Source organism: Heterodontus francisci, chromosome 3 (assembly GCF_036365525.1).
Source record: "Heterodontus francisci isolate sHetFra1 chromosome 3, sHetFra1.hap1, whole genome shotgun sequence".
Taxonomy (NCBI): Eukaryota; Metazoa; Chordata; class Chondrichthyes; order Heterodontiformes; family Heterodontidae; genus Heterodontus; species Heterodontus francisci.
In genome coordinates, this window is record NC_090373.1 from 37,217,737 (window position 1) to 37,245,357 (window position 27,621).

Sequence of the window (27,621 nt, forward strand, 5' to 3'; positions counted from 1 at the left end):
ATAGGAAGATCGTGCAGCTCAACACGTGGCTGAGCAGCTGGTGTAGAAGGGAGGGTTTCAGATATCTGGACCATTGGGCTCTCTTCAGGGACAGATGGGACCTGTACAAGAAGGACGGGTTGCATCTAAACTGGAAGGGCACTAATATCCTGGCTGCAAGGTTTGCTAGCGTCACTCGGGAGGGTTTAAACTCGTGTGGCAGGGGGGTGGGAACCAGAGCAGTAGGACAGCTAGTGAAGTAAATGAGGATGACATAGTAAATAAGGCCAGTAGGACTAAGAGGAAGAGCAGGCAGGGAGATGTTGCTGAGCACAGCGGGACTGGTGGTCTGAAGTGCATTTGTTTCAATGCGATATGTATAACAGGTAAGGCAGATGAACTTAGAGCTTGGATTAGTACTTGGAAATATGATGTTGTTGTTATTACAGAGACTTGGTTGAGGGAAGGGCAGGATTAGCAGCTAAATGTTCCAGGCTTTAGAAGCTTCAGGCGGGATAGAGGGGGATGTAAAAGGGGTGGGGGAGTTGCATTACTGGTTAAGGAGAATATCACAGCTGTACTGCGGGAGGAAACCTCAGAGAGGTCATGCAGCGAGGCAATATGGGTGGAGCTCAGGAAGGGTGCAGTCACGATGTTGGGGGTTTACTACAGGCCTCCCAACAGCCAGCGGGAGGTAGAGGAGCAAATATGTAGAAACATTTTGGAAAGATGTACAGGTATCAGGGTTGTAGTGGTGGGTGATTTTAACTTCCCCAATATTGACTGGACTCATTTAGTGCTAGGGGCTTGGATGGGGCAGAATTTGTGACGAGCATCCAGGAGGGCTTCTTGAAACAGTATGTAGATAGTCCAACTAGGGATGGGGCCATTCTGGACCTGGTATTGGGGAATGAGCCCGGCCAGGTGGTCGAAGTTTCAGTGGGGGAGCATTTCGGGAGCAGTGACCATAATTCCATAAGTTTTAAGGTACTTGTGGATAAGGATAAGAGTAGTCCTTGGGTGAAGGTGCTAAATTGGGGGAAGGCTAATTATAACAATATTAGGCAGGAACTGAAGAATTTAGATTGGGGGCGGCTGTTTGAGGGTAAATCAACATCTGACATGTGGGAGTCTTTCAAATGTCAGCTGATTAGAATCCAGGACCAGCATGTTCCTGTGAGGAAGAAAGACAAGTTTGGCAAGTTTCAGGAAGCTTAGATAATACGGGATATTGTGAGCCTAGTCAAAAAGAAAAAGGAAGCATTCGTAAGGGCTGGAAGGCTAGGAACAGATGAAGCACTTGAGGAATATAAAAACAGTAGGAAGGAACTTAAGCAAGGAGTTAGGAGGGCTAAAAAGGGTCATGAAAAGTCATTGGCAAACAGGATTAAGGATATTCCCAAGGCTTTTTATACGTATATAAAGAGCAAGAGGGTAACCAGGAAAAGGGTTGGCCCACTCGAGGGCAGAGATGGGAATCTAAGCGTGGAGCCAGAGGAAATGGGCGAGGTGCTAAATGAGTACTTTGCATCAGTATTCACCAAAGAGAAGGACTTGGTGGATGATGAGCCTAGGGAAGGGAGTGCAGATAGTCTCAGTCATCTCATTATCAAAAAGGAGGTGGTGTTGGGTGTCTTGCAAAGCATTAAGGTAGATAAGTCCCCAGGGCCTGATGGGATCTGCCCTAGAATACTGAGGGAGGCAAGGGAAGAAATTGCTGGGGCCATGACAGAAATTTTTGCATCCTCATTGGCAACAGGTGAGGTCCCAGAGGACTGGAGAATAGCCAATGATGTTCCTTTGTTTAAGAAGGGTGGTGAGGATAATCCAGGAAATTATAGGCCGGTGAGCCTTACGTCAGTGGTAGGGAAACTATTAGAGAGGATTCTTCGGGACAGGATTTACTCCCATTTGGAAATAAACAAACTTATTAGCGAGAGACAGCATGGCTTTGTGAAGGGGAGGTCGTGTCTAACTAATTTGATTGAGTATTTTGAGGAAGTGACGAAGATGATTGATGAGGGAAGGGCGGTGGATGTTGTCTATATGGACTTCAGTAAAGCCTTTGACAAGGTCCCGCATGGCAGACTGGTGCAAAAGGTGAAGTCACACGGGATCAGAGGTGAGCTGGCAAGATGGATACAGAACTGGCTCGGTCACAGAAGACAAAGGGTAACAGTGGATGGGTGTTTTTCTGAATGGAGGGATGTGACTAGTGGTGTTCCGCAGGGATCAGTGTTGGGACCTTTGCTGTTTGTCGTATATATAAATGATTTGGAGGAAAATGTAGCTGGTCTGATTAGTAAGTTTGCGGACGACACAAAGGTTGGTGGAGTTGCGGATAATAATGAGGATTGTCAGAGGATACAGCAGGATATAGATCGGTTGGAGACTTGGGCGGAGAAATGGCAGATGGCGTTTAATCCGGACAAATGTGAGGTAATGCATTTTGGAAGATCTAATGCAGGTGGGAGGTATACAGTAAATGGCAGAACCCTTAGGAGTATTGACAGGCAGAGAGATCTGGGCGTACAGGTCCACAGGTTACTGAAAGTGGCAACGCAGGTGGATAAGGTAGTCAAGAAGGCATACGGCATGCTTGCCTTCATCGGTCGGGGCATAGAGTATAAAAATTGGCAAATCATGTTGCAGCTGTACAGAACCTTAGTTAGGCCACACTTAGAATATTGTGTGCAATTCTGGTCGCCACACTACCAGAAGGACGTGGAGGCTTTGGAGAGGGTACAGAGGAGGTTTACCAGGATGTTGCCTGGTCTGGAGAGAATTAGCTATGAGGAGAGGTTGGAAAAACTCGGATTGTTTTTACTGGAACGACGGAGGTGGAGGGGCAACATGATAGAGGTTTACAAAGTTATGAGCGGCATGGACAGAGTGGATAGTCAGAAGCTTTTTCCCAGGGTGGAAGAATCAGTTACTAGGGGACATAGGTTTAAGGTGCAAGGGGCAAAGTTCAGAGGGGATGTGCGAGGCAAGTTTTTTTACACAGAGGGTGATGAGTGCCTGGAACTTGCTGCCAGGGGAGGTGGTGGAAACAGATACGATAGCGACGTTTAAGAGACATCTTGACAAATATATGAATAGGAAGGGAATAGAGGGATATGGGCCCCAGAAGTGCAGAAGGTTTTAGTTTAGGCAGGCATCAAGATCGGCGCAGGCTTGGAGGGCCGAATGGCCTGTTCCTGTGCTGTACTGTTCTTTGTTCTTTGTTCTGGTAAAAAGATGTGAAGTAGCCACATCATAACAGAATGGTACCCATCCAGACATCAAAAGCTAGCCATGGATTCCACATCCTGGTCCATTGTGTGGTCAAACCAGGGAAGGCGGCCATGTGTTAACTAACTGAAATGCTAATGTGATGGATTTGGCCTTAAAAGGTAACCCTCAGGAAAGAGGAAAGAGATCACAACATCACAATAAAGCAGTCCTGCCAGGGGCTGTGGAAAGATCCAGCCTAAACAAGCAGCAGCAGCTCTGCTGCTAATTCTACGTTTCAACTTGTTACAGCCAAGAAAAAAGTGACCACCACCTCCAGTCTGAAGTCTTAACCACCAGAAATCTACGACACCTCAACAAGTTCAAGAATACAAATACCCAAGCCTGCACCTTTAAAAGAAACTGTCCTACTTAGAAGATTCAACAAGTTTACTGTGAACCACGAACACCCAGCTCACTTCAAACCACTTACCTACTCTCGTGTATGTGTGCATGAACGGTGTTACGAACATTTCAGGGAAGGAATATTGTTTAATAAATAGTTAATCTTCTGTTTTCAACCTACAAGAAAACCTGTCATTTGTCTGTTTACTTGACCCTAAAAAACACTCAGGAGCTATCTCATCGTTCTAAACAAGTGACAATTGCAGTCAATTGGGAGGTGAACAGTGGGAACCACTCAGACTCCTTACCACTTGTATGTAACAAAAGGTTTTAGGGTTCAATTTGAAGTTGAAGAGGTTAGCTCAGGAAAAGATTGAGCCTCGTAAGGACTAAAAGGGAAAGCTTCTTGTAGAGGCAGAGGACATGGCTAATGTACTAAATGAATACTTTGCATCTGTTTTCACAAAGGAAGTGGATGAAATGCAGCTTATTCGAAGAGAGAAGTTATGGACAGGATACTGATAGAGAAGAGGTACGAAAGAAATTAGCATGACTAGAAGTTGGTAAGTCACCTGATCCAAATGGAATGCATCCTAGGTTGATCAAAGAAGCTATGGTAAAAATAGCAGAGGCGTTAGTCATAATCTTTCGATCCTCGTGGAATGCAGGAGTAGTGCTGGTGGACTGGTGGATTCCTAATGTTATACCACAATTCAAGGAAGGGCAGAGGGATAAACCAGGAAACTACAGGCCAATCAGCATAACATCAATGGTGGGGAAGCTATTGGAAACCATTATCAGCAGCAAATTTTCATTTATAAATGCCTGGGTTAATCAAGGAGAGTCAGTATGAATATGTTGAAGGCAAATCGTTTCTGACTAACTTGACTGAATACTTCGATGAGCTAACAGAGAAGGTTGATCAAGGTAGTGCACTATGTGTTGTATATGTGCTCTTCCATAAGGCATTCGACAAAGTGCCACAGAGAAGGCTAATTAAGAAGATCGAAGTCCATAGAATTAAGGGGCAAATGGTGGTATGGGTACAAAATTGGCTGAGTGATAGGAAGCAAAGGGTGGTGGTGGATGGATGTTTTTTCGGACTAGCAAGTGTTTTGCAGTGGTGTTCCCCAAGGATCAATTTTCAGTCCATTTCTCTTTTTTATTTTATAAAAAACCTAGACTCATGCGAAGGGTGCATTTTTTTTTATTTGTTCTTGGGAACCGAGAATCACTGGCAAAGCCAGCATTTATTGACCATCCCTAATTGCCCTAGAGCAGGTGGTGGTGAGCCACCTACAACTGAGTGGCTTTTCAGAGGGCAGTTAAGAGTCAAACACATTGCTGTGGGTCTGGAGTCACATGCAGACCAGACTGGGTAAGGATGGTTGATTTCCTCCCCTGAAGGACATTAGTGAACCAGATGGGTTTTTACAACAATCCGGTAGATTCATAATCACTGTTAATGAGATTAGATTTTAGTCCAGATTTAATTAACTGAATTTAAACTTCCCCAACTGCCGTGGTGGGATTTGAACCTATGTCTCTGGAGCATTTGTCCGGGCCTCTGGATTACTAGTCTAGTAACATTACCACTATGTTGCCGCCCCCATAATATAAAGTTTGCAGACGATACGAAACTTGGCAAAGTAATAGATAGTGACGAGGATAGTTATAGGCTTCAAGAGAACAGATAGAAAGGTAAAATGGCAAAAGCTTGGGAAATGGAACTTAATGCTGACAAACATGAAGTGATGTACTTTGGGAAGACAATATAAGATAAATTTTTTTAAAAAGTGTAGCTGAGCAGGGAGACCTTGGTGTCCATATACACAAATATGGAAAGGTGGGAGGGCAAGTTGATAAGGTGGTTAAAAAGGCATATGGGTTACTTGGGTTTATAAATAGAGGTACAGAATAAAAAAAGCAAAGTGATCATGCTAGGACTTTATAAATCACTGTTTCTTCCTCAATTGCGAGTATTGTGGACAATTCTGGGCATAACGTTTCAGGAAAGACCAAAGAAAGGTTACAGAGGAGGTTTACCAGGATGTTACTAGAGATGAGTAACTTCAGTTGTAAAAGTTAAGAATGTTTTCCTTGGAACACAGAAGGCCAAGAGGTGACCAGATGGAGGTTTTCAAGATGATGAAAGGTTCTGATAAAGCAGAATTATTCCCTCTGTTAAGTGGGTCCATAGCTCGAGGTCATAGATTCAAAATTAATGGCAAAATATCTGAAGGGAAAGCGAGGAGAATCTTTTTTACTCAGATTTTTTGGAATCTGCAATGTTCAACCCAAAAAGGTGGTGAAAGTTGATTCCATAAATAACTTGAAAAGGGAGTTGGACAGGTATTTGAGAATGAGGAACTTACAGGGTTATGGGAAAAAGCACACGTGTGGAACTAAGCACGAATGCTCTTTCAAAGAGGCAAAACAGGCATGATGGGTTGAATGGCCTCTTTCTGTGCTAAGAGTTTCTTTGATTTTAACATGATGAGTACAGAAGAGTTAAAAGAGTATTGATATATTGAGAACAAAGAAACTTAGTTGGCAAATCATTCACAAATAAGGTGAATGTATAAAGTTGTCCAATGACTGAAACACTTGTAACTACCCTCGCCATTGATGTTAACACACTGTCCAGGTCACCAACCCTTCCAGAACAGTAGGTTGGCAGGACTCAGTACATAAACAGAAATATTCAAGTGAAAAAGATTTAAAGATGGTTTGATAGTGAGGCTTCCTCTTTTCCCTCATTACTCAAAACACTTTTATGGGTAAATAGTGCAAAAGTTGCATGATTACAATGATTGAAAAAAATCTGGCATATGATTTCAATCATTGCTATATTTTTAAAATAATCTTTATTTTGGTGAATTTTGTGCTCATTTAGGTATGCAATATTGGGGTTTTTTTTGAAACAATTCTCAGGATGGGGGCAACACTAACAAGGCTGCATTTATTGCCCAGTCCTAGTTGCCAAAAGCAAGTACTTGCAAGGTTACTTCAAAGGACATTGAAAATTACCACATTTATTGAGGGACTGGAGTCACAAGTAGGCTAGGCCAGGCTGGAGTGACCGATTCCATTCATCTGAAGGACACTGCTGAATGAGTTGGATTTTTATGCCCATCAGGCAGCTTTTATGAAAATTTTCCTGGTGCTATCCCTCAAAGTACCAGATTTATTCAATTCAATTTCACAACCTGTCATGATGCCATAACCACTAGGCTACAATATACTACTTTCACAGCACTGCCAACATTCAGCACTCCAAGGTCAGGTAGGGCAGAGAAGCACCCTCATCTGCACGAGGGAGACTTCTAATTTCTGCCCAAATAGGGGTGGTTTTGTGCTATGGGCATATTTCTAACCAGGTAGTGAATTCAAACTACACCATCCTCCTCCATTCTCAACCCTGAACCCATTATCCTCTCAATCATAAAGGACTACCTACCTGCACCTGAGTATCATCGCCCACCTCCACCCCAACTGAGCTCATCAGGCACCGAAACACTCATCCATGCCTTTGTCACCTCCTGACTGAGCTTCACTAATACTCACCTGGTCAATCTCCCATCCTCCAACATATGCAGAATTTGCTGCGCACCTATTGTCCTGCACCATTTTATCATTCTTGTCCTTGCTGACTTACGTTAGCTTAAAGACCAACATTTCAAAGATAAAATTCTCATCCTGGTGTTTAACCTCTTCATGGCCTTGCCCTATCCCTCACTTATCTCTGTAAGCTCCTCCATCACTACAAGCACCCCATAAACCTCTGTTCTTCAGACTCCAGGCTCTTGTGCACCTCTTCCTCCATTGGCAGCTATGCTTTCAACCATTTAGGGATGGAATTCTAGAGCGAGTGCCCAAACACCATTACCCCTAACTCAGGGGAGATCCCCAATAAAATCGCTCTCTTTGACCAAGCTTTTGATCACTTTTCATAATATCATTTTCTGTGGTTCGGTGTCCATATTCTTTCTTTCAACTCAATTATAAGAAAGCAGGAATTAATAAATGAAACAAAACCAAGGGCCTTCAAGTTGTCCTCTACCAACAGGTCGCTGCATACTATAAGAATAATGGAGTTGTTAACTCCAGGAGCAATCAAACCTCATCCATCTGTCAACAACAGACCCAGACATGAGGCAAGGAAATCCCCATTGGTGGAAAGCGTTGGGAACCATAGGCCCAAAATTACTTATTCTTTCCGAGCATGCTCTCAACCACCTTGGGACATTTTTTATTTTAATTAGAGGTGCTCCATAAATGCAAATGACTATGCAAACTCATTTCATATTGAACCCAGTCAGACTGAGGTTACTTTCAGCAATTAACTATTTTAAAAATTCATTACTATGAAAGCAAGATACAAGTTCCTCAACCTGGCAGGGATCTTGCCTTCATCCACCCCATCTCTGGGCAGATATATATATATATTTATAGACATACATCTCCATATGATCATTGGTAGCAGAATCACAAAAGTCAAGGCTGAAGCATTTGCATCTATCTTAAGCCTGAAGGGTCAAGTTTATGATCCATCTCGGACTCCTCCTGACGTGCCCAGCATTACAGATGCCAGTCTTCAGCCAATCTGATTCACTCCCCATGATATCAAGAAACGGCTGAAGGCACTGGATACTGCAAAGGCTATGGGCCCTGACAACGTTCCAGCAATAGTACTGAAGACATGTGCTCCAGAATTAGCCGCACCCCTAGCCAAGCTGTTCCAGTACAGCTACAATATTGGCATCTATCTGACAATGTGAAAAATAGCCCAAGTAAGTCTTGTACACAAAAAAAAGGACAAATACAACCTGGCCAGTTACCACCCCATGAGTCTACTCCTGATCATCAGCAAAGTGATGGAAGGGGCCGTCGACAGTGCTATCAATCAGCAATAACCTGCTCACTGACAATCAGTTTGGGTTCCACCAGGGCCACTCACCTCATTACAGCCTTGGTTCAAAAATGGACAAAAGAACTGAACTCGAGGTGAGGTGAGAGTGACTGCCCTTGACATCAAGGCAGCATTTGACCGAGTATGGCATCAAGGAGCCCTAGAAAAACTGAGGTCAATGGAAATCAGAGGGAAAACCCTCCGCTGGCTGGAGTGATATCCAACGCAAAGGAAAATGGTTGTGGTTGTTGGAGGTCAATCATCTGAGTTCCAGGACATCACTGCAGGAGTTCCTCAGGGTAGTGTCCTACCCGAACCATCTTCAGTTGCTTCATCAATGACTTTCCTTCAATCTTAAGGTCAGAGGTGGGGATGTTTGCTGATGATTGCACAATGTTCAGCACCATTTGCGACTCCTCTCATACTGAGGCAACCCATGTCCTTATGCAACAAGAGCTGGACAACATTTAGGCTTGGGCTGATAAGTGGCAAGTAACATTCGCACCACACAAGTGCCAGGCAATGACCATCTCCAACGAGAGAGAATCTAACCATCTCCCATTGACATTCAATGGCATTACCATCGCTGAATCCCGCACCATCAACATTCTAGGGGCTACCATTGACCAGAAACTGAACTGGAGCAGCCACATAACTACTGTGGCTACAAGAGTAGGTCAGAGGCTGGGAATTCTGCGGCGTGTTACTCACCTCCTGACTCCCTAAAGCCTGTCCACCATCTACAAGGCACAAGTCAGGAGTGTGATGGAATATTCTCCACTTGCCTGGATAGGTGCAGCTCCAAAAGAACTCAAGAAGCTCGACACCATCCAGGACAAAGCAGCCCACCTGATTGGCACCCCATCCACCACCAACGCACAGTGGCAGCAGTGTGTACCATCTACAAGATGCACTGCAGCAACGCACTAAGGCTCCTTAGACAGCACCTTCCAAACCTGCGACCTCTACCAACTAGAAGGACAAGGGCAGAAGATGCATGGGAACACCACCACCTGCAAGTTCCCCTCCAGGCGACACACCATCCTGACTTGGAACTAGATCGCCGTTCCTTTACTGTCGCTGGGCCAAAATCCTAGAACTCCCTTCCTAACAGCACTGCGGGTGTACCTACCCCACATGGACTGCAGCGGTTCATGAAAGCAGCTCACCGCTATCTTCTCAAGGGCAGTTAGGGATGGGCAATAAATGCTGACCTGGACAGAGACGCCCACTTCCCCCGAACGAAAAAAACATTATAAATTGTACTGCCATCCTTACTTCAGGAGTAATTAGATCTTGAGTTCTTAAGTTAAGCTAAGTCAAACAGTTACTCATTGCCTTACATTAAGGCTCGACTTAGATCACAAATTTTTACTTAAAATTTGTCATCTGATAGAGAAAGTATTAGAAGGTCCACATTGTGCAACACACCCCAAGACTTGCATTTTGTTCCTGAGTGTCTGGCCATAATACAATCTTGTGGTTGGATCCTTCCATCTATGAAAGATGATGGACACACAGCAAATAATCCATTTAGGTGGGGTGCCTTCTCTTGGTGCATCTTTGTTGTTGGCTGTGAAGTGCGGCATGTGAAGCTGCCAAGTGATGCTCCAAATTGATGTTTTTGGCATTGGTGCCTGTTGCCAAGCTGCAGTTGCAACTGGTCATCGTGGTAGTGCACACCAGTCCACAGGACATGTCGCCATTTCCTTCTTTCACCAGTTAGTGACTCCCAAGAGCAATAGTCCACATTTAGGGCCTTCATGTCATGCTTGCAAGCATCCTTGAAGCGGAGCTTTGGGCACCCCACTGGTCATCTGGCCCCAGCTATCTCACCATACAAGAAGTCCTTTGGTATGCAACCATCTTCCATCCGAAGGATGTGTCCAATCCACCAAAGCCACATCAATTTGATTAGTGCCAACACACTTGGGAGTTCGGCTTTTAAAAGGACTGTGGTTTTAACCTGCCAGGATATACCCATAATGCGCCGCAGACAGCAAAGATGGAAATTATTGAGCTTCTTTTCCTGGTAGCTGCAAGTCGCCCATGTTTCACAGCCATACACCCATGCAATCATGTACTACAAAGTTTAAAGTCCCCTTAAGTGCTCTCTCTTCCAGATATCCACCAATTAAAGGGGTACTGTTTAACTATTTTTTTATTCATTCATAGGATGTGGGCGTCGCAGGCCAGGCCAGCATTTATTGCCCATCCCCAATTGCCCTTGCTTGCTAGGCCATTTCAAGGGCATGTAAGAGTTAACCACATAGCTATGGATCTGGAGTCACATGTAGGCCAGACCAGGTAAGGACAGCTGATTTCCTTCCCTAAAGACCATTAGTGAACCAGATGGGTTTTTACAACAATCGACAATGGTTTCATGGCCATCATTAGACTAGCTTTTAATTCCAGATTTATTAATTGAATTCAAAGTCCACCTTCTGCTGTGGTGGGATTCAAACCCATGTCCCCAGAGCAATACCTGGGTCATTGGATTACTAGTCCAGTGACAATACCACTACGCCATCGCCTCCCTTCTAATATTTTCTTTTATAGATGTTATCAGTTTACATGCTCAATCTAAGTCAAGAGATCAGATATGGAAGGATTTGATTGATCATTAGTGGAACATGTAAAGTAACAAATTACCTAAAGTTTATTAACACTAGACTATGATATTTACTCTCAAAGGAAGTAGCTTGAAGATTACCAATGTGATGATAACCTGGTAAATAACAAGCCAGCATGCCCTGAGGTAGATTCTACCTGACCAAATTTCTCAACTGTTTTTTCATAAACCCAGCTGTGGAAAACCAATAAGTGGTTGCATCTTTAAATTTCCCCATGAAATAATTGCCACAGAAGCTGAAAGCAGTTGGAAGCTTAAGCAAAAATTAAAAGTAGAGGAGAAATAGGCTGAATGAAAGTAAAGGAAATAGCAGGTACTTGTCAGAGAAGCGTTGGTGAGTGCGGAGGGACATGGGAAATTGAGTGGAATGCTTTTGGGATCAGTGCTGGAATTCTACTGTCTCTAGTCTTCTTCTTCTTTGGGCCTCCTTATCTCGAGAGACAATGGATATGCGCCTGGAGGTGGTCAGTGGTTTGTGAAGCAGCGCCTGGAGTGGCTATAAAGGCCAATACTGGAGTGACAGGCTCTTCCACAGGTGCTGCAGAGAAATTTGTTTGTCGGGGCTGTTGCACAGTTGGCTCTCCCCTTGCGCCTCTGTCTTTTTTCCTGCCAACTACTAAGTCTCTTCGACTCGCCACAATTTAGCCCTGTCTTTATGGCTGCCCGCCAGCTCTGGCGAATGCTGGCAACTGACTCCCACGACTTGTGATCAATGTCACACGATTTCATGTCTCTAATCTACATCAATTTAAACTCAGAACTGCATAGAAGCTATGAGACAGAAACAGACTATTAGGTCCAACATGTCCATGTTGATCTTTAACTTCCACAGATGCAATCGTCCTAATCGCATGTGCATGGCCTGGCACCACATCCCTTTATCCCCATTCCTTCAACTATCTAGCTAATCTATTCTTAAATGTTGACATGGTTTTTGCTTCAGTCACTCTGGTGAAAATTAATCCAAGTTGATTATACTCACAGTTAATACCAATGAAAAAAGCAGTCACACATGAAATTGAATACGGACAAGAACAACAAATTGGTAGGAATAATGGTTTCACAGATGATGCACAAATAGCCAAAGATGGTATTCAGTGTCCAACAAAACTAATCATTCAGGAAAACAAACCGGGCACAGGCTCCATGCTTTTAACAAGTCATGAAGCTGATCCCTAAACAACAGAGAACTGAGTTATGTGGAAAGCCTTGAGAAACCAGGGAGCTTTAACCTTGAAAGGAGACAAATTGAAGGGGACATTAATATCTATATAATCTTCAAAATGGCACAAATAAAGAAAAGTCAGAGCATGACTGCAGTGCAAGCTAAGATCGTAGCGTGAGGGGCTACAGCTAAAATGTAGCCAGATGTGAGGACATACTTCTCCACACAGTGATCAATATTAGCTTTCCAGATAGAGCAGTAGAAGCAAAAACCCTCAAGCCAGTCAAGATTCAGTCAGTTAGCGTAACACGATGGGCTGAATGGCCTCTTTCTGTGCCGTAAATTTTCTACAGTTCTGAGGATAGGAAAGTATATTCCCTTAACAAATGAGTCAAAATGGACAAAATGGTCAAAAGAACGCCAAAATCTTTTTGTTGCTGCATAATAGATCATTCATACGTAAAGACAATTTTAAAATAACTCTTAGTAGCAGTAAGCTATATCTAATATGAATTACATCAGTGGTTTAAAGACAATCACTTCAACTTTGGCATTCTGTCTAAAATTGGGCCAAAGGAGATGAAAGTCATTTACCCCAATAGAAAGAGAAAGACTTGCATTCTGTAGCACTTTTCAGGACCACCGAACATCTCAAAGCACTTTACAGCCAATGAAGTACTTTTGAAATGTAGTAACTGTTGAAATGTTGAAAACACAGCAACCAATTTGCACACAGCAAGCTCCCACAAACAGCAATGTGATGATTACGAGATATCTGTTCCTGTGATGTCGATTGAGAGATAAATATTGGACAGGGCACTGGGGATAGTGCCATTGGATCTTTTACATCCACCCAAGAGGGCAGCTGAGGCCTTGATTTAACATCGCATTCGAAGGACAACACCTCGGACAGTGTAGCACTTCCTCAGTACTGTGCTGGAGTGTAAGCCTTCATTTGAGCTCAAGTCCTGGAGTCTCAGAGGCGAGAGAGCTACCAACTGAGCCACAGCTGACACAGCTGTACCTGTTACTACACAGTACCATGAGGTACCATAGAAAGAAGTCACAAAGTTGTCGTGCCTCACCAGCATCAGCTCTAATTCCTCCTTCAAGAATAACCCAACAGCTCGTTGAAGAGGACCATCATTTTTCCCACTATGTGTTGCTACCTATGGCTTCACGGTTCAGGAAGACTGTTGCTGTATCAATTGGGTGTGTTTTTTTTTTCAATCAGAGCCCATTTCAGCTGCAGTCCTTCCTGAATCCACCCGAGAGACTGAACATCATCAAGGAGCTCCCTGGAAATGGTCAAGAGAAATCTAGTTTTCAGGATCAGAGACACGGTCCACTGGAACACCTGGGATCACAGCCTCTGAGCATAGCTTACTGCAGCTGACCTCTCCTCCTCCGCTTTACACTGTGATCAGCACCCCCATCACCCACCATAACACCACCGGCCATCCCAAAAATAATCATTTAACCTGGAGAAAGAGGCACTTTTCAGCAATCCAGAAGCAAAGACCACTGTTCCATTACAACTAGCAGCCCTATCAATAATTGAATGGTAATCGTGCCCCATTTGTTTTTCTACTTTTGATTCAAACGTAGTTTTTTTTTTGGAAGAGTTGCCAAAGAACAGAAAATTGAAAAATATACACTTTGTCTAATCTGCAATGCCACCCCCTGCACCCACATACTTTCAACAAAATCTGTCCCCTGTACTCACATACTCACTTATAGATGCCCTCTAGGTAAAACTGGTTTATATATTTTTACCCAACTCCCAATGGACAATGTGCCCATAGCTCAAACTCTGCAAACTTAAAAGTTAAGTTTTATTAGTATAAAGATGTGCTGTGCCTCAAGACGCCAAAGTTCAGGCTCATTGCTGGAGCACAGCACAGCATTTACCCAATGATGTACAAGAAATAATCAATTTTACACGGTTGCAGAAATCAAAATCAGAACATTTCTTAGCTCTATCATCCTGCAATCTTCACTTTATGATACTATTTTTAAAAAAACTGTAATGAAACTGAACTTCGTTTTTATATGCAGTTTCATGATGTGTGCATTTAAATAGCCTATAATGTCAAAAGCAGTCACTTTCACCTGACCTTTGGAGTTCAGGTCATGTACACGTTTTACTAATGCAAAGCAGGATAAACAAGAAAGTAAACAGAGTTTTATGACTTTACAATAACTGAAAAGCATTGCTGAAAAGAATTTGCAAAAGGAAACTAGAGAACAAATGGATGGAACAAAGACGAGAAGGCAGGGGAAAGCTAAAATTTAAGAATGAAGGACCACCTCAGTCCAACTGTTAAAGGAATGTAGACAATAGGACAAAATTATTAAAAATACAAAGCTCCATTACCATTTCGGGACAGATCCAACTCGACTAACAGCATGAAGTTTGCTATTTCTGGAGGAAGCCGCTGGATTTCGTTGTCACTTAATCCAAGTTTTCGTAACTTCACAAGTTGAAAAAATGGCTGAAATGTGAAAAAAAATAATTTATGGACAATTCTAAAAAGGCAAACAAAACTGTAATCAAATAAATATATGCTTTTGTTTCTGAACAGAAAAACATTCAAAATCCCAAAATAGTTTTCAGTTGTTGAGTTTTGGACTGCATGAATGGCTACTACTTGACAGCAGCTTCCAGTTAACAAGGGGAGCCTACCTCATTTTTAAGAAAAAAGGAAGAAAGACCTTGCATTTATATAGCGCCCTTCATGACCTCTGGACATCCTAAAGTGCTTTATTGCTAAAGTGTAGTCACTATTGTAATGTAGGAAACGCAACAGCCAATTTGAATACAGCAAGCATCCATAAATAGCAGTATAATAATGACAAGATAATGTGTTTATGAAGGGATATAGATTGGCCAGTTCATCAGGAAGAACCCCCTGTTCAGGCTCGAACTAGTGCTGCGGCATCTTTAACGCTTACTTGTGAGCGCAGATGGGGCCTCGATTTTATGTCTCATCCGAAAGGTGGCACCTCTGACAACGCAACACCCACTCAGTACTGCACTGGAGTGTCAGCCTAGATTTTTGTGATGCCTCTCTAGAGTAGGACTTGAAATTTCTGTCTCAGGTGAGAGTGCTACCAACTGAGCCATGTCTGAGACAGACCTATCTTTATGGCATTACTCACAATAAAGCCCGGCTCCCCAACTCGAACAAACCCAACTAACATGTGTCGGGTTCGAGTCAGGTCGGGTTTTGTTTTGTATGGTTTTCTTTTTAATTTACATTTTGACGTGATTTTTCTTTCTGTACTAATAACATGTTTGATATTTTCAGGTCAGGTCGGGCATGAAAACCAATTGAGGGACTCCGTCCCGGGTTGGCTGTGGTCTGGTTGGGCCGGGGTCGGGTTTTAATTTTACACTCGAACCAGGCTTTAACTCACACGTTTACAACATATTGCGAGCTCAAGCACCACAAACAAATTACAAATATCCCATTATGGTCCTGCAAGGTATAAGACTCCACAAAATGACCACACTGCAACCCTTTTGCAAGTAAAATAACTTAATGCAAAACATGTACAAAACATTCATTGCCAATCGTACCACTTGTAAACTTGTATATTATTCAGGAGGGATTTTTACCAGTGCTATTTCCAATGATGGTGAGAGTTGATAGTTATCACTTGTATGCCTGCTAATACTATGGCAAGTTGTTTATATGCCTGAAATAATCAACAGCATTCCTCAAACCCATTTCTTCAGCATGCTGAAGTTCAAAGGTGTCTCCTTGGACTTGATTTTTTTGTGTTAACTCAAGGTAACAGATGTCAGCAATGGGAAATGGCACATTTTCAACTTTCAACGTCCAGTGGAAATAAAACACGCCTGCTTAAGAATTAGAACAAAATACGAGCAGAACAGCATTCCTTTAACTAAGGTCTAATAATGTACATTACATTAACCCAAGACACTGTCACCTCTCAATACAAGCACAGATTTTTCTTCCAGCCAAGCATTTTAATTGCCGCCAATAAATTTGTACCATGAACCTATCATTTCAGTGTAGGAATTCTCAATGGGAATCAGGGGGAAAACTCCCTGCTGGTTGGAGTCATAACTAGCACAAAGGAAGATAGTTGTGATTGTTGGAGGCCAATCATCTCAGTCCCAGGACATCATTGAAGTTCCTCAGGTTAGTGTCCTCAGCCCAATCAACTTCATCAATGACCTTCCTTCCATCATAAGGTCAGAAGTGGGGATGTTCGCTGATGATTGTACGTTAGTCAGTACCATTCGCAACTCCTCAGATACTGAAGCAGTCCGTGTCCACACGCCACAAGACCTGGACAACATCCAGGCTTGGACCGATAAGTGGCAAGTAACATTTGTGCCACACAAGTACCGGGCAATGACCATCTCCAACAAAAGAGAATCCAACCATCTCCCCTTGACATTCAACGACATTACCATTGCTGAATCCCCCACTATCAATACCCCGAGGGTTCCCCCACTATCAATACCCTGAGGGTTACCATTGACTAGAAACTGATCTGGAGCAGCCACATAAATACTGTAGCTACAACAGCAGGTCAGAAGTTTGGAATTCTAAGGCAAGTAACTCACCTCCTGACTTCCCAGTGCCTGTCCACCATCTACAAAGCACAAGTCAGGAGTGTGATGGAATACTCTCCAATTGCCTGGATGAGTGCGGCTCCAACAACACTCAGGAAGCTCAACACCATACAGGACAGAACAGCCTGCTTGACCGGTACCCCATCCACCATCTTAAATATTCACTTGACGCGCAGTGGAAACGGTGTGCATCATATACAAAATGCACCGCAGCAACTCACCAAGGCTTCTTTGACAGCACCTTCCAAACCCACAACCTCTTCCACCTAGAAGGATAAGGGCAACAGACTCGTGGGAACACCATCATGTGCAAGTTCCCCTCCCAACCACACATCATCCTGATTTGGAAATATATCACTGTTCCTTCACTGTCGTTGGATCAAATTCCTGGAGCTCCCTCCCAAACAGCACTGTGGATGTACCTACAGCAGATGGATTGCATCGCTTCAAGGCAGCAGCTCACCACCTCATGGGCAATTTGGGATGGGCAACAAATGTTGGCCTTGCCAGCAGTGCCCATATCCCGTGAAATGAATAATTTAATAAAATATGCCTTGATCATGGTAAACTGCTCACTGAAGAATGTGGAGGATGCTCAATGCATCTCAGTCAATTTAAAAGACACCAAATATCACACTTAGTACAGGTCACACTTTTGTGCAGATAGCTTCATAAATAAAACGATCCTAGGAAGCAAGAGCATATGATAGATACCATATGGGAAAAGCAGTAAAGTATACTACATTAGCTGTTTTGAAAGTGTTGGCTTCACTCAGTCTATTCTGGTAAACCCTCAGTCAGACGCAGCCTCTAGAGTTTGCACACACGGTTTACGGAGTTCGATACATCTACACCTCTAATAGCATCATGAACAGAAGCTGAAAATTCCTCAACAATTCTTGCATTGAGACATTTGTCCTTTTGAAGTTCAAGCAAGTTCTTTGACAATAGCATCCCCCACCATACTTGATTACACTAAATATCATAGCAATAATGGTACTTTTCCTGATAAGAATGCCAAACCCTAGCAGACAATTTACAATAGATAGAATTACACAGCAATTTTGGGTGAGCAGGGAGAGATTTTAAAAAAAACACTACATGTTCCTAGCTGTTAATTCACAAAGATTTTCCATCTTCTAAACTGAAAGGAGGCACAGTGAGCATCCCACACATTCTCCAAGAAGCAATTTACTGATTCCCCGTAATGTACCTTGCTATATTTTGGGAAGCATCACCTCCCTCCCTGCTATTATTAGCATACCAGCTACACATATTGTATGTTCACCATGCACACACACGCCATCCAACCCAAATCGTGTGTTTCATCTCCTCTTTTCATTTTTCCTCAATTTCTTTCTGCTGAAATCCAATAGATTCTTGACCCAGTCACAAGCTTGCAATTAAATCGCAGCTATTTATAAGCTCAACAAACCATATTCAGCAACTCCAGTCAATAATGGAGAACCTAAAAGCTTTTCAAGAATGATCCTTACAAAGTAAATCCCACAACTGAGGTGTAAAATGATTGATTTAAAAGGGGAGCTTCAACCTGAGATGGGGCAATTTAGTTCTCCCTTTGTACAGCATGTTGGTCTGGCCCTTAGATAAACCTAATTCAAGTTGAGCATTTAAGTCAAGTTCTAAAGCAGAGACATTTTTAATGCAATCTACGTATTTTTGAAAGTGCATTTGGTCATGATTCCTTGCATATATTATACTCATTATCGACTCTGCTGACACTAATTCATTAAACTATTTTCATTTTTTTTTTTTTAAAACATGTCACCCTGAAAATCAACTCTGACTGGAACTGATAGTTACAGTACAATGTTGGCCTAATATATCACAGACCCTGCACGTGCAAGTGAGTTTTAGGGGCCTGACTCGAGATGATTTAGGCCCAAAACACAGCATGTTCTATCATCATGTGCAGTCTTAAGTTTATCACAAAGATTTGCATTTCTCATTTTTTTTTTAATTGAATCCTGACGATTTACAGATGTCACCAGTGATTGGGTAGACCAAGGTCTCAACAGCCATTATTTCTTTTTACTTATCACACAGCAGCAATGTGAAAACTTCTTAGACGTAGGTACAAGAGTAGACCCTCAAACCTGTCCTACCATTCATTTAAATCATGCCTGTATTTCAAATCCATCTACAGGCCCTAGCTCTAACCATTGATACCGCTGCCCAACAAAAGTCTTATCGATCTCAGTTTTGAAATTTTCAACTGACCTAGCCTCGACTGCTATTTCAGGGAGAGCTCCAATTTATACTACCCTTTGTGAAAAAGTGCTTCCTGACATCACCCCTGAACAGCCCAGCTCTAATTATAAGGTTGTACAGCCTTGTTCAGGAGTCCCCCACCAGAGGAAACAATTTAACTCTTTTGACGCTATCAAATACTTTAATAATTTTAACCAAATTAATTATATCACCCCTTATTCTGCTGTACAGGAATTCAAGCCTGCTGTATGCAATCTGTCCTCATGAAATGTCCCTTTTAGCCTGCACACCAGCACATAAGCATTGAGCAATTATGCAGCCTTCCTGTCACTGCCCAGTTTATTCACAGGAGAGTGGATAAAGGAAAGCATAGTGACAGCAACAGATTCAGCAACTGACATTATTTAGTCTGTTCTGGAAGCGTAGAAGTATGATGATAGTATCTGCTTTAAAAAAAAGACTCAAGATTAATTTACTCTCCTTTCCCCTTCCTTCGATTGCCAAGTCCTCCTAATCACTCACTCCGTCAATTTTCTAGCTAAGGCAAACCTTCAAAACTGAAAGCACAATACTGTGGATGCTGGAAATCTGAAATTAAAACAAAGTGCTGGAAATACTCAGCAGGTCAGGCTGCAACTGCACAGAGTGAAACAGAGTTAACATTTCAGGTCAATGACCTTCCATCAGAACTGAAAAAAAGTTAGAGACACAACAGGTTTTAAGGAAATAGAGGCAGGGAAAGATAAACGGAGGGTGAGAAAGAGGGTGGAAGGCAGGAAAGATTAAATAACAAAAGGGAAGATGGTAATGGGACAAGTGAAGAAGCAAAAGATGGATCTAGAGGAGGGGAAAATGTCTTCTCTCCAATAATGCTGTCTGACATGCTGAGTATTTTCTGTTTTCCTTCAACATGAAGGATGTGCAAAATCGCCCCCACAGATTGGCTCGTGAGATTAAACTGTCTGTACATCTGAGGTGCATTTCTTTTCAGGGCCAGTCATACCCATGGCAGGAAATCTTACATGGAATGATAACACAGGCATTAGACAACAGATCCAAATGCATGGCCCTGACCACTCTCCAACTTGCCACAGTATTGAGATAGAACAAGTTTAGTCACCTCTACCAATACATCTCTTTCCTCGGAGCCACCAGAGCAATATGATCACAGGTGCTAGCAATTAGCTAGCCCTTTTGAAATAAAAGCCATGATGAAAAATAGTTGAAAATTAAAATGGTGTTGAAGATTATGGCTGGGAAGAATGTCTAGGAAGATTAAGGAGGCTATATACTGCTTGGATAATAAAAGTCTAAGTGGGGTAGAGTAGCAGAGAGATCTGTGGGTACAGATACACAAATCACTAAAAGTAGTGATGCAGGTTAATAAGGCCATAAAAAAAGTCAAGCCAAGCACTTGGGTTCATTTCTTCAGGAACTGAATTGAAAAGAAAAGAAATTCTGTTAAACTTGTATCGAACCTTAGTTCGACCACACTTGGCATATTGCGCACAGTTCTGGCCTCCATATTATAAAAAGGATACAAAGGCACTGGAGAAGGTGCAAAAACTATTGACAAGGATGATACCAGAATTGGATGATATACTTATCATAAAAGGTAGAACGGGTTGAGGCTCTTTTCTCTAAAGAGAAAGCTGAGGGGGTGACCTGATAAAGGTCTTTTACAATTATGAAGGGGTTTGATAAGGCAGACAAAAGGAAGATGTTTCCCTTAGTGAGTGATGCCAAAACTAGGGGTTATAAATATAAGATAATCACCAATAAATCCATAAGGCATTCAGGAGAAACTTTACTACAAGAGTGTTAAGAATGTGAAATACACTACCATAAGAAGTAGCTGAGGTGAATAGCATAGATGCATTTAAGGAGAAACTAAAGAAGCAAAAGGAAGAAAGGAATAGAAGAAGCTGAGAAGAATTGAATGAACAGGGGTGGAAGGTGGCTTGTGCGAAGCACAACTGTCAATATTGAATGGTTACAGCACAGGAGGCCATTCAGCCCATCGTGTCAGTGCCAGCTCTCTCCAACCAATCCACGTAACTGAAGTTCCTCATCACTGGAACCATTCTCATGAATCTTTACTGCACCTTCTCTAGTGCCTTCACATCCTTCCAAAAGCGTAGTGCCCAGAATTGGACCCAATACTCCAGATGAGGCCGAACCAGTGTTTCATACAGGTTTATCATAACTTATTTGTTTTTGCACTTTATGTCCCCTTTATAAAGCCCAGGATCCCATATGCTTTATGAACCACTTTCTCAACCTGCCCTTCAACCTTCAATGATTTGTGCACACATACCGATCCCCTTTAGAATTGTAACCCTTTAATTTATATTGCCTCGCCTTGTTCTTCCTACCAAAATGAATCACTTCACACTTTTCTACATTAAATTTCATCTGCCACTTGTCCACCCATTCCACCAGCCGGTGTATGCCCTCTTGAAGTTTATCACCATCCTCCTCACAGTTCACAATAATTCCAAGTTTTGTGTCATCGGCAAATTTTGAAATTGAGCCCTGTCCACCTAAATCTAGGATATTAAGTGGCCTGAGGACCAACACCTGGGGAACCCCACTATAAACAATCCTCCAGTCTGAAAAACAACTGTTCTCAACTACTCTCTATTTCCTGTCACTCAGCCAATTTCGTATCCATGCTATTACAGTCCCTTTTATTCCATAGGCTCTAACTTTGCTGACAAGCCTGTTATATGGCATTTTATCATAGACCAGTTAGGCTGAATGGCCTGCTTCTATGCTGTAGACCTGCTGAATTCAGTCACCCAACATTCCTCACTATTCACACAACTTTTGGGGGAGAAGGAAAAGGTTAAATAGATTGTTTTGTTAAACAAAACTAAACTCAAGGTTTGACACACTGGTGCAATTACAAATGTTTTTGTGCATTCTATTCCCTTTCAAATTCACTTATGACAACCTTTCCTTTGAAAATTAAAACTTGCTTACTTGTTACAGCATGCGTCACATCAGCTGTTCATGTTTTTATGACCTCAGGTGAGACCGTTAACGTTAAAACACACAATATGAACTCCCCAGACCAATTTAAAGAAGTACACAAGATTTCATGTTTCAAGACTTTTACGATAACAACTAAACTAAAAATCAACATTAAACAGTATTTTGTAAATAGCTAATACACTAAGTTATAGAGAAATGTATTTCCCTTTAACTTATTAAAACACTTGAAAACCCCACACCACATTTATACATTAAACAATGTCCTCATTGAAACAATATCTTTGCGGTTAAAAGTTTCAAACTCCTCCCAGTTGCCTTGGGTTGGATCTCCCAGTCCTTCTCAAAGTCAATGTGCTCATCAATCACTTCTTCCGAGCACTTTCGACCTAGACTCGTGCAAATAAAGTCATCTCTGGTGATCCTGTTGGTTTTTTTTCCCTAGTAAAACCTTGGCTTTCGCATCAAGTTCAAATTTTAGCTGCCTTTTGCTTTATCAGTGTCGTGAAACCAGGTGTGTTTTCTCTCCCTCTCTCTTCTCAGGTTGCCACAGCTGGTCTTTGTCTTCCAGTCTTCCTCAAAGCCTCCAGACTTCTTAAAGTCTGTTGAATTTATCCAGAATCAAAGTCAATAGCCATTTGTATTTTCCAATGTGCAGAGTCCACAAATCTGGCCACAGCAGAACCCCTGGGCCTTCCTTTGTTTCCAGGTGTTAAAAAATTCAATCTGAGTTTGCACCTTCAGAGCCCCGGATACCTGGTCATGATCTGAGAGTCAGAGATCAAAACCCATTATTCTTCAGGTGCTACCACCTCACATTCTACTATCAATAGGGTCTTTGATCTAGGTTCTTTGTTCACATGGTAACCAGGATCCCTCTCTTATCTCTAGGTAGAGTTGGTGTGAGATCACGTTTCCTCCAACTCCATTTTTAACCAACATTAAAAATCACAATTTTTGAAAAACAATCATACTACAAAGTACAGCACTTATAACAATATTCAGAGAATAGTACACATTGGCATTAGAGAGCACACTCCAATTTTGGCAACACTACAGAAACCAAACTGCTTCTGTTTTTCCTATTCAGGACACTATTAAATGTTTCAATCCTTTTAAGACATAATAAAAAAAGACCTTTGAAAGATACAGTGCCAAGGTATTGCCTGAGGGCTCAGATCGGAAGTAAAAAATGTGCATGGACTCAAGAATTAGGTCACAAGTCCACGAAATGGTTAAATATGCCAGAGCATCAACTAGCATTTTCTTTTCACACTTGTTACGCTGGAGATTCAATAGGCATAAAAATCAATTTAAATGCTCTCCATTGCTCTTTTCCATCCAAGAAACAAATTGTTTGGCTCGGTCTATTGGTTATACTGCAAGACAGCTTTGTTGAGAAAGAGTATTAAACATCAAAACCGGTTAAAACTGGAAGAAACACCATTGGAAATTTCAAAGGGTTAGCAAAAAAAAAAAACTTCGTTTTTAAACACACAATAACGAATTAACCGTGCTTTTTAACGGATTTTTGGTGCATTTAATTTCAAAGCTATGAAGTAGACAATTAATCCTTTATGTCAGCAGGCTGTGTGTTAACTAACAAACTGCCAAACTGAGAAAGCATTAACATCCTTTCATTATCTGAATTTTTCTGTCCGATTCACTGCATGAGAACCAATTATCATCCCATTCAACTTTGGAGCTTTGTTTGTTCAAGTCTGGTGCTGGATGACCTACATGTCTTTTTACTTCTCTTTCACTAATTTAACACTTACTATTTTACAGATTAGACAGCGACTGTGCTCTACCAAGCAAGTTACAAACCAAACTAATGAAGGCAACAAAACTTTCAACCTAATTGATAGGCAGACATTCACTTAAATGGCTTAAAAACATGGGTCCTGCATAAGTCACGTAATACATTCACCAGCTGCGTCAATGAAGTTGTTTATCTAAACAGAAAGCACAATAATGGTGAAAGGTTGAACTCTGGGGGCTTACGTTGCACTCCTTCACTGTAAAGCCCCTTGGGAAATATCTTTTCAAGGTTCTGTGTGCACTAATCAGATTAATTTTCACTGGTGTTGAAAGAATTTAAAAGCCCATAATTCTGACATTACATGGCGCAATATCTACTTACAAAGACCTAACTCGTCTGTCTGAGATTACTCCCTCCAATGTTCCAGCAAAAGCATTTGCTTGTTTAAAACTGGACACTTCAGTACTCTTGCCGAGTCAAAAGTTAGCAGGCGCACAAGATATTTATGGATGACGAAGGATATTTAGTCAATCGTAATACATCCATCCAAGAAGGTTCTAAAATCTCTCCACTGGAGCATCCATGTTTCTTAAAAGATTCTAGGCCTCACCTCCAATACTATATGCAGAAGTCCTTTCCTTGTATTAATAAACCTGTGAGGAACTTCCTGATACAAGTCCTAAAATTGCCATTAATAGTTTGAACACAAATGTCCTTTTAGGGAAAGAACCTGCTATCCCTACCTGATTCAGTCTACTCATGACTCCAGGCCCAGATCATGTGGTTGATTCTCAATGTCACTAAGGCAACTAAGGATGGGACATTTCTCAGCATAATCCCGATCTTAAGGAGACAAAAGAGGGCACATCCTTTCAAAGTTGAAAAGCTCAAATGGCTCCAGTTTTACTTTATAACCTGGATCACGTATGCCAGGGATTAGTCTCTCTTAGCTCTTCTCTCCACTGCTTCCCTTGTGACTTGGTCACAAGGACCGGACACGATTGTGGCCTATACAGTTTCAACAGAACTTCCTCGGACTTGTATTCTACTGTTATGACAACAGAGGTAACACTTCAATGCAATAGTGTGGAGTACTATAATGTCAGAGATGTGATCCTTTGAATGAGAAGTTAAACCATGACTCATTTTTTTTATTCTTTCCTGGCAGGTGGGCGTCGCTGGCAAGGCCAGCATTTGTTGCCCATCTCTAATTGCCCTTGACAACTGAGTGGCTTGCTAGGCCATTTCAGAGGTTAACCACATTGCTTTGGTCTGAACTCACACATAGGCCAGACCAGGTAAGGATGGCAGATTTCCATCCCTAAAGGGCATTAGTGAACCAGATGGGTTTTTACAACAATCTATGATAGTTTTATGGCACCATTACTGAGAATAGCTCTCAATTCCATGTATTAATTTACTTATTAATTAAATTTAAATTCCACCAGCTGCAGTGGTGGAATTTGAACCCATATCCCCAGGGTATTAGCCTGGACCTCTGGATTACTAATTCACTACACCATCACCTTCCCATGCATATCCAAGATCACGCTGCTGTATTCAAAGATAACCAGGTAGCGCTACCAGTTTCCTGGTCATTCATTCTTCAACAAAGACAGATGCAAGATCCTTCTTCATTTCTGAAATAAATGAGTTAATGCTGCTGCTGAAAGTGAGGAGAGGACTTCAGACAAATGTGCTAAGCATTTCCAGTTTACAACTTTTTAAGAAGGCAGAAAAGAGGGAGAATAGGGGAAATCAGTTTTTAATTTATTCCACTACTGCAACATTCTCTATAATTCAAAGTCTTGTGTCTGGCACATGCCCATCACATCACATTTATCAGAGGAGTTATGCCTGAATGAGAGGGCTCACAGTCAGTCAGTCATTGGGCAAAAACACTGATCTATCAATACCTTAACATACAAACCCTTTCAATGTACGTGGGAATCCACCAAAATTTATCAGTAATGGTGAAGTACAAATTCGTACTTTGTATCAGTCTTCACTAGAAGGTGCAGCCAAGATAGTAGCAAAGGAGGAGGCAGTACTGATAGCAGACAGGATAAAAAAAAAGGTAGATCAAGAAAAGATACTTGAAAGGTCAGAAGTTCTCAAAGTAGAAAAGTCACCTGATGCAGATGGCATGCATCCTAGGTTCTTGAGGAAATGAGAGTTGAAATTGTGGTGGCTCTGGGCATCTCCCTTTGGGCTAGTGCAAAAAAGACTGGAGAATTGCAGTTGCTACACCTCTATTTTAAAAATGAGGGATAAACCCAGCAAGTACAGGCCAGTCAGCTTCATGTTGTTGGTGGCGTAACTTTGAGACAATAATCCGGGGCAAAATTAATTAGCATTTGAAAAAGTATGGGCTAATAAATGAAAATCAACATGGATTTGTTAAAGGCAAATTATATTTGACTAACATGATTGAGTTATTTGATGAAGTAATGGAGCGGGTTGATGAGGGTAGTGTGGTTGTGTACATTGACTTTCAAAAGGCATTTGACAAAGTATCACATAATTGACTTATTAGCAAAATTAAAACCCATGGGATTAAAGTGATAGTGGCATTGTGGATACGAAATTAGCTAAGGTACAGAAAAGTGAATAGTGGTGAACGGTTGTTTTTCAGATTGGAGGGAAATATACAGTCGTGTTCTCCAGAGATTGGTATTGAGACCACTGATCATTTTGATTTACATTAATAACCTGAACTTTGGTGTGCAGGGCATAATTTCAAAGTTTGCAGATGGCATAAAACTCAAATGTAACAAACAACGAGGAGGATAGCAACAGATTTCAGGGGGACGTAGATCGGCTGGTGATATGAGCAGATGAAATTTAACCTGGTGTGAAGTGATTAATTTTGAAAGCAAAAATGAGGAGGTGCCATATAAACTTGTCATTTAATCACTCCTGCATTCCACTCGATCACAAGACCTACCTCTTTTGTTCTTGCCTCCCTCCTTGTTGCCCTGCCTCTGTACTTGCTTAAGATCCGTTACATCTCTATTATTTTCCAGTTCTGACAAAAGGTAACAACCTGAAACGTTAACTCTGTTTCTCTCCACAGATGCTGCTTAACCTGCTGAGTTTTTCCAGACTTTTTTCTGTTTTTAACTTCAGATTTTCAGCATCCGCAGTATATTTCTTTTGTACAAACTAAATTGCACAATTTTAAAGGGGGTGCAGGGACGGAGACACCTGGGGGTGTATGTACACAAAGCTTTGAAGGAAGCAGGATGTTGAGAAGGCATATGGAATTCCGGTTTTATTAATAGAGGAATAAACAAAAGCAAGGAAGTTATGATAAACCTTTACGAATCTCTGGCTAGGCCTCAGCTGAAGTACTGTGTTCAGTTCAGAGCACCACACGTTCGGAAGGATGTCAGGCCTTGGAGAAGGTGCAAAAGAGATTTACCAGAATGGTACCACAGATGAGGGACTTGTTATGTAAGGGGACAGGAGCAGCTGGGATTGATCGCCACAGAAGTAAGAAGGTTAAGAGATTAGATAGAGGTATTCAAAATCATGAAGAGTTCAGATTGAGTAAATAAGGAGAAATCATTTCCAGTGCCAAAACGGTCAGTAAGTAGAGGACACAGATTGAAAGTAACAGCAAAGGAACCAGAGATAACGTCAGGATTTTTTTTTTAAAAACGCAGCAAGTTATAATGATCTGGAATGCACCGCCTGGAAGGATGGTAGAAGC

General features: G+C 41.9%; 1 protein-coding gene across 1 annotated transcript in view; it reads right to left on the reverse strand.

The window, feature by feature from the left end:
• Positions 1 to 27,621, reverse strand: part of lrrc1 (leucine rich repeat containing 1) — a 190,312-nt gene that overhangs the window by 124,578 nt on the left and 38,113 nt on the right. The window contains exon 2 of the mRNA XM_068021251.1: positions 14,684 to 14,801. Within this exon, the coding sequence (XP_067877352.1) occupies positions 14,684 to 14,801 (118 nt within the window). The remainder of the gene's footprint in view (positions 1 to 14,683; positions 14,802 to 27,621) is intronic.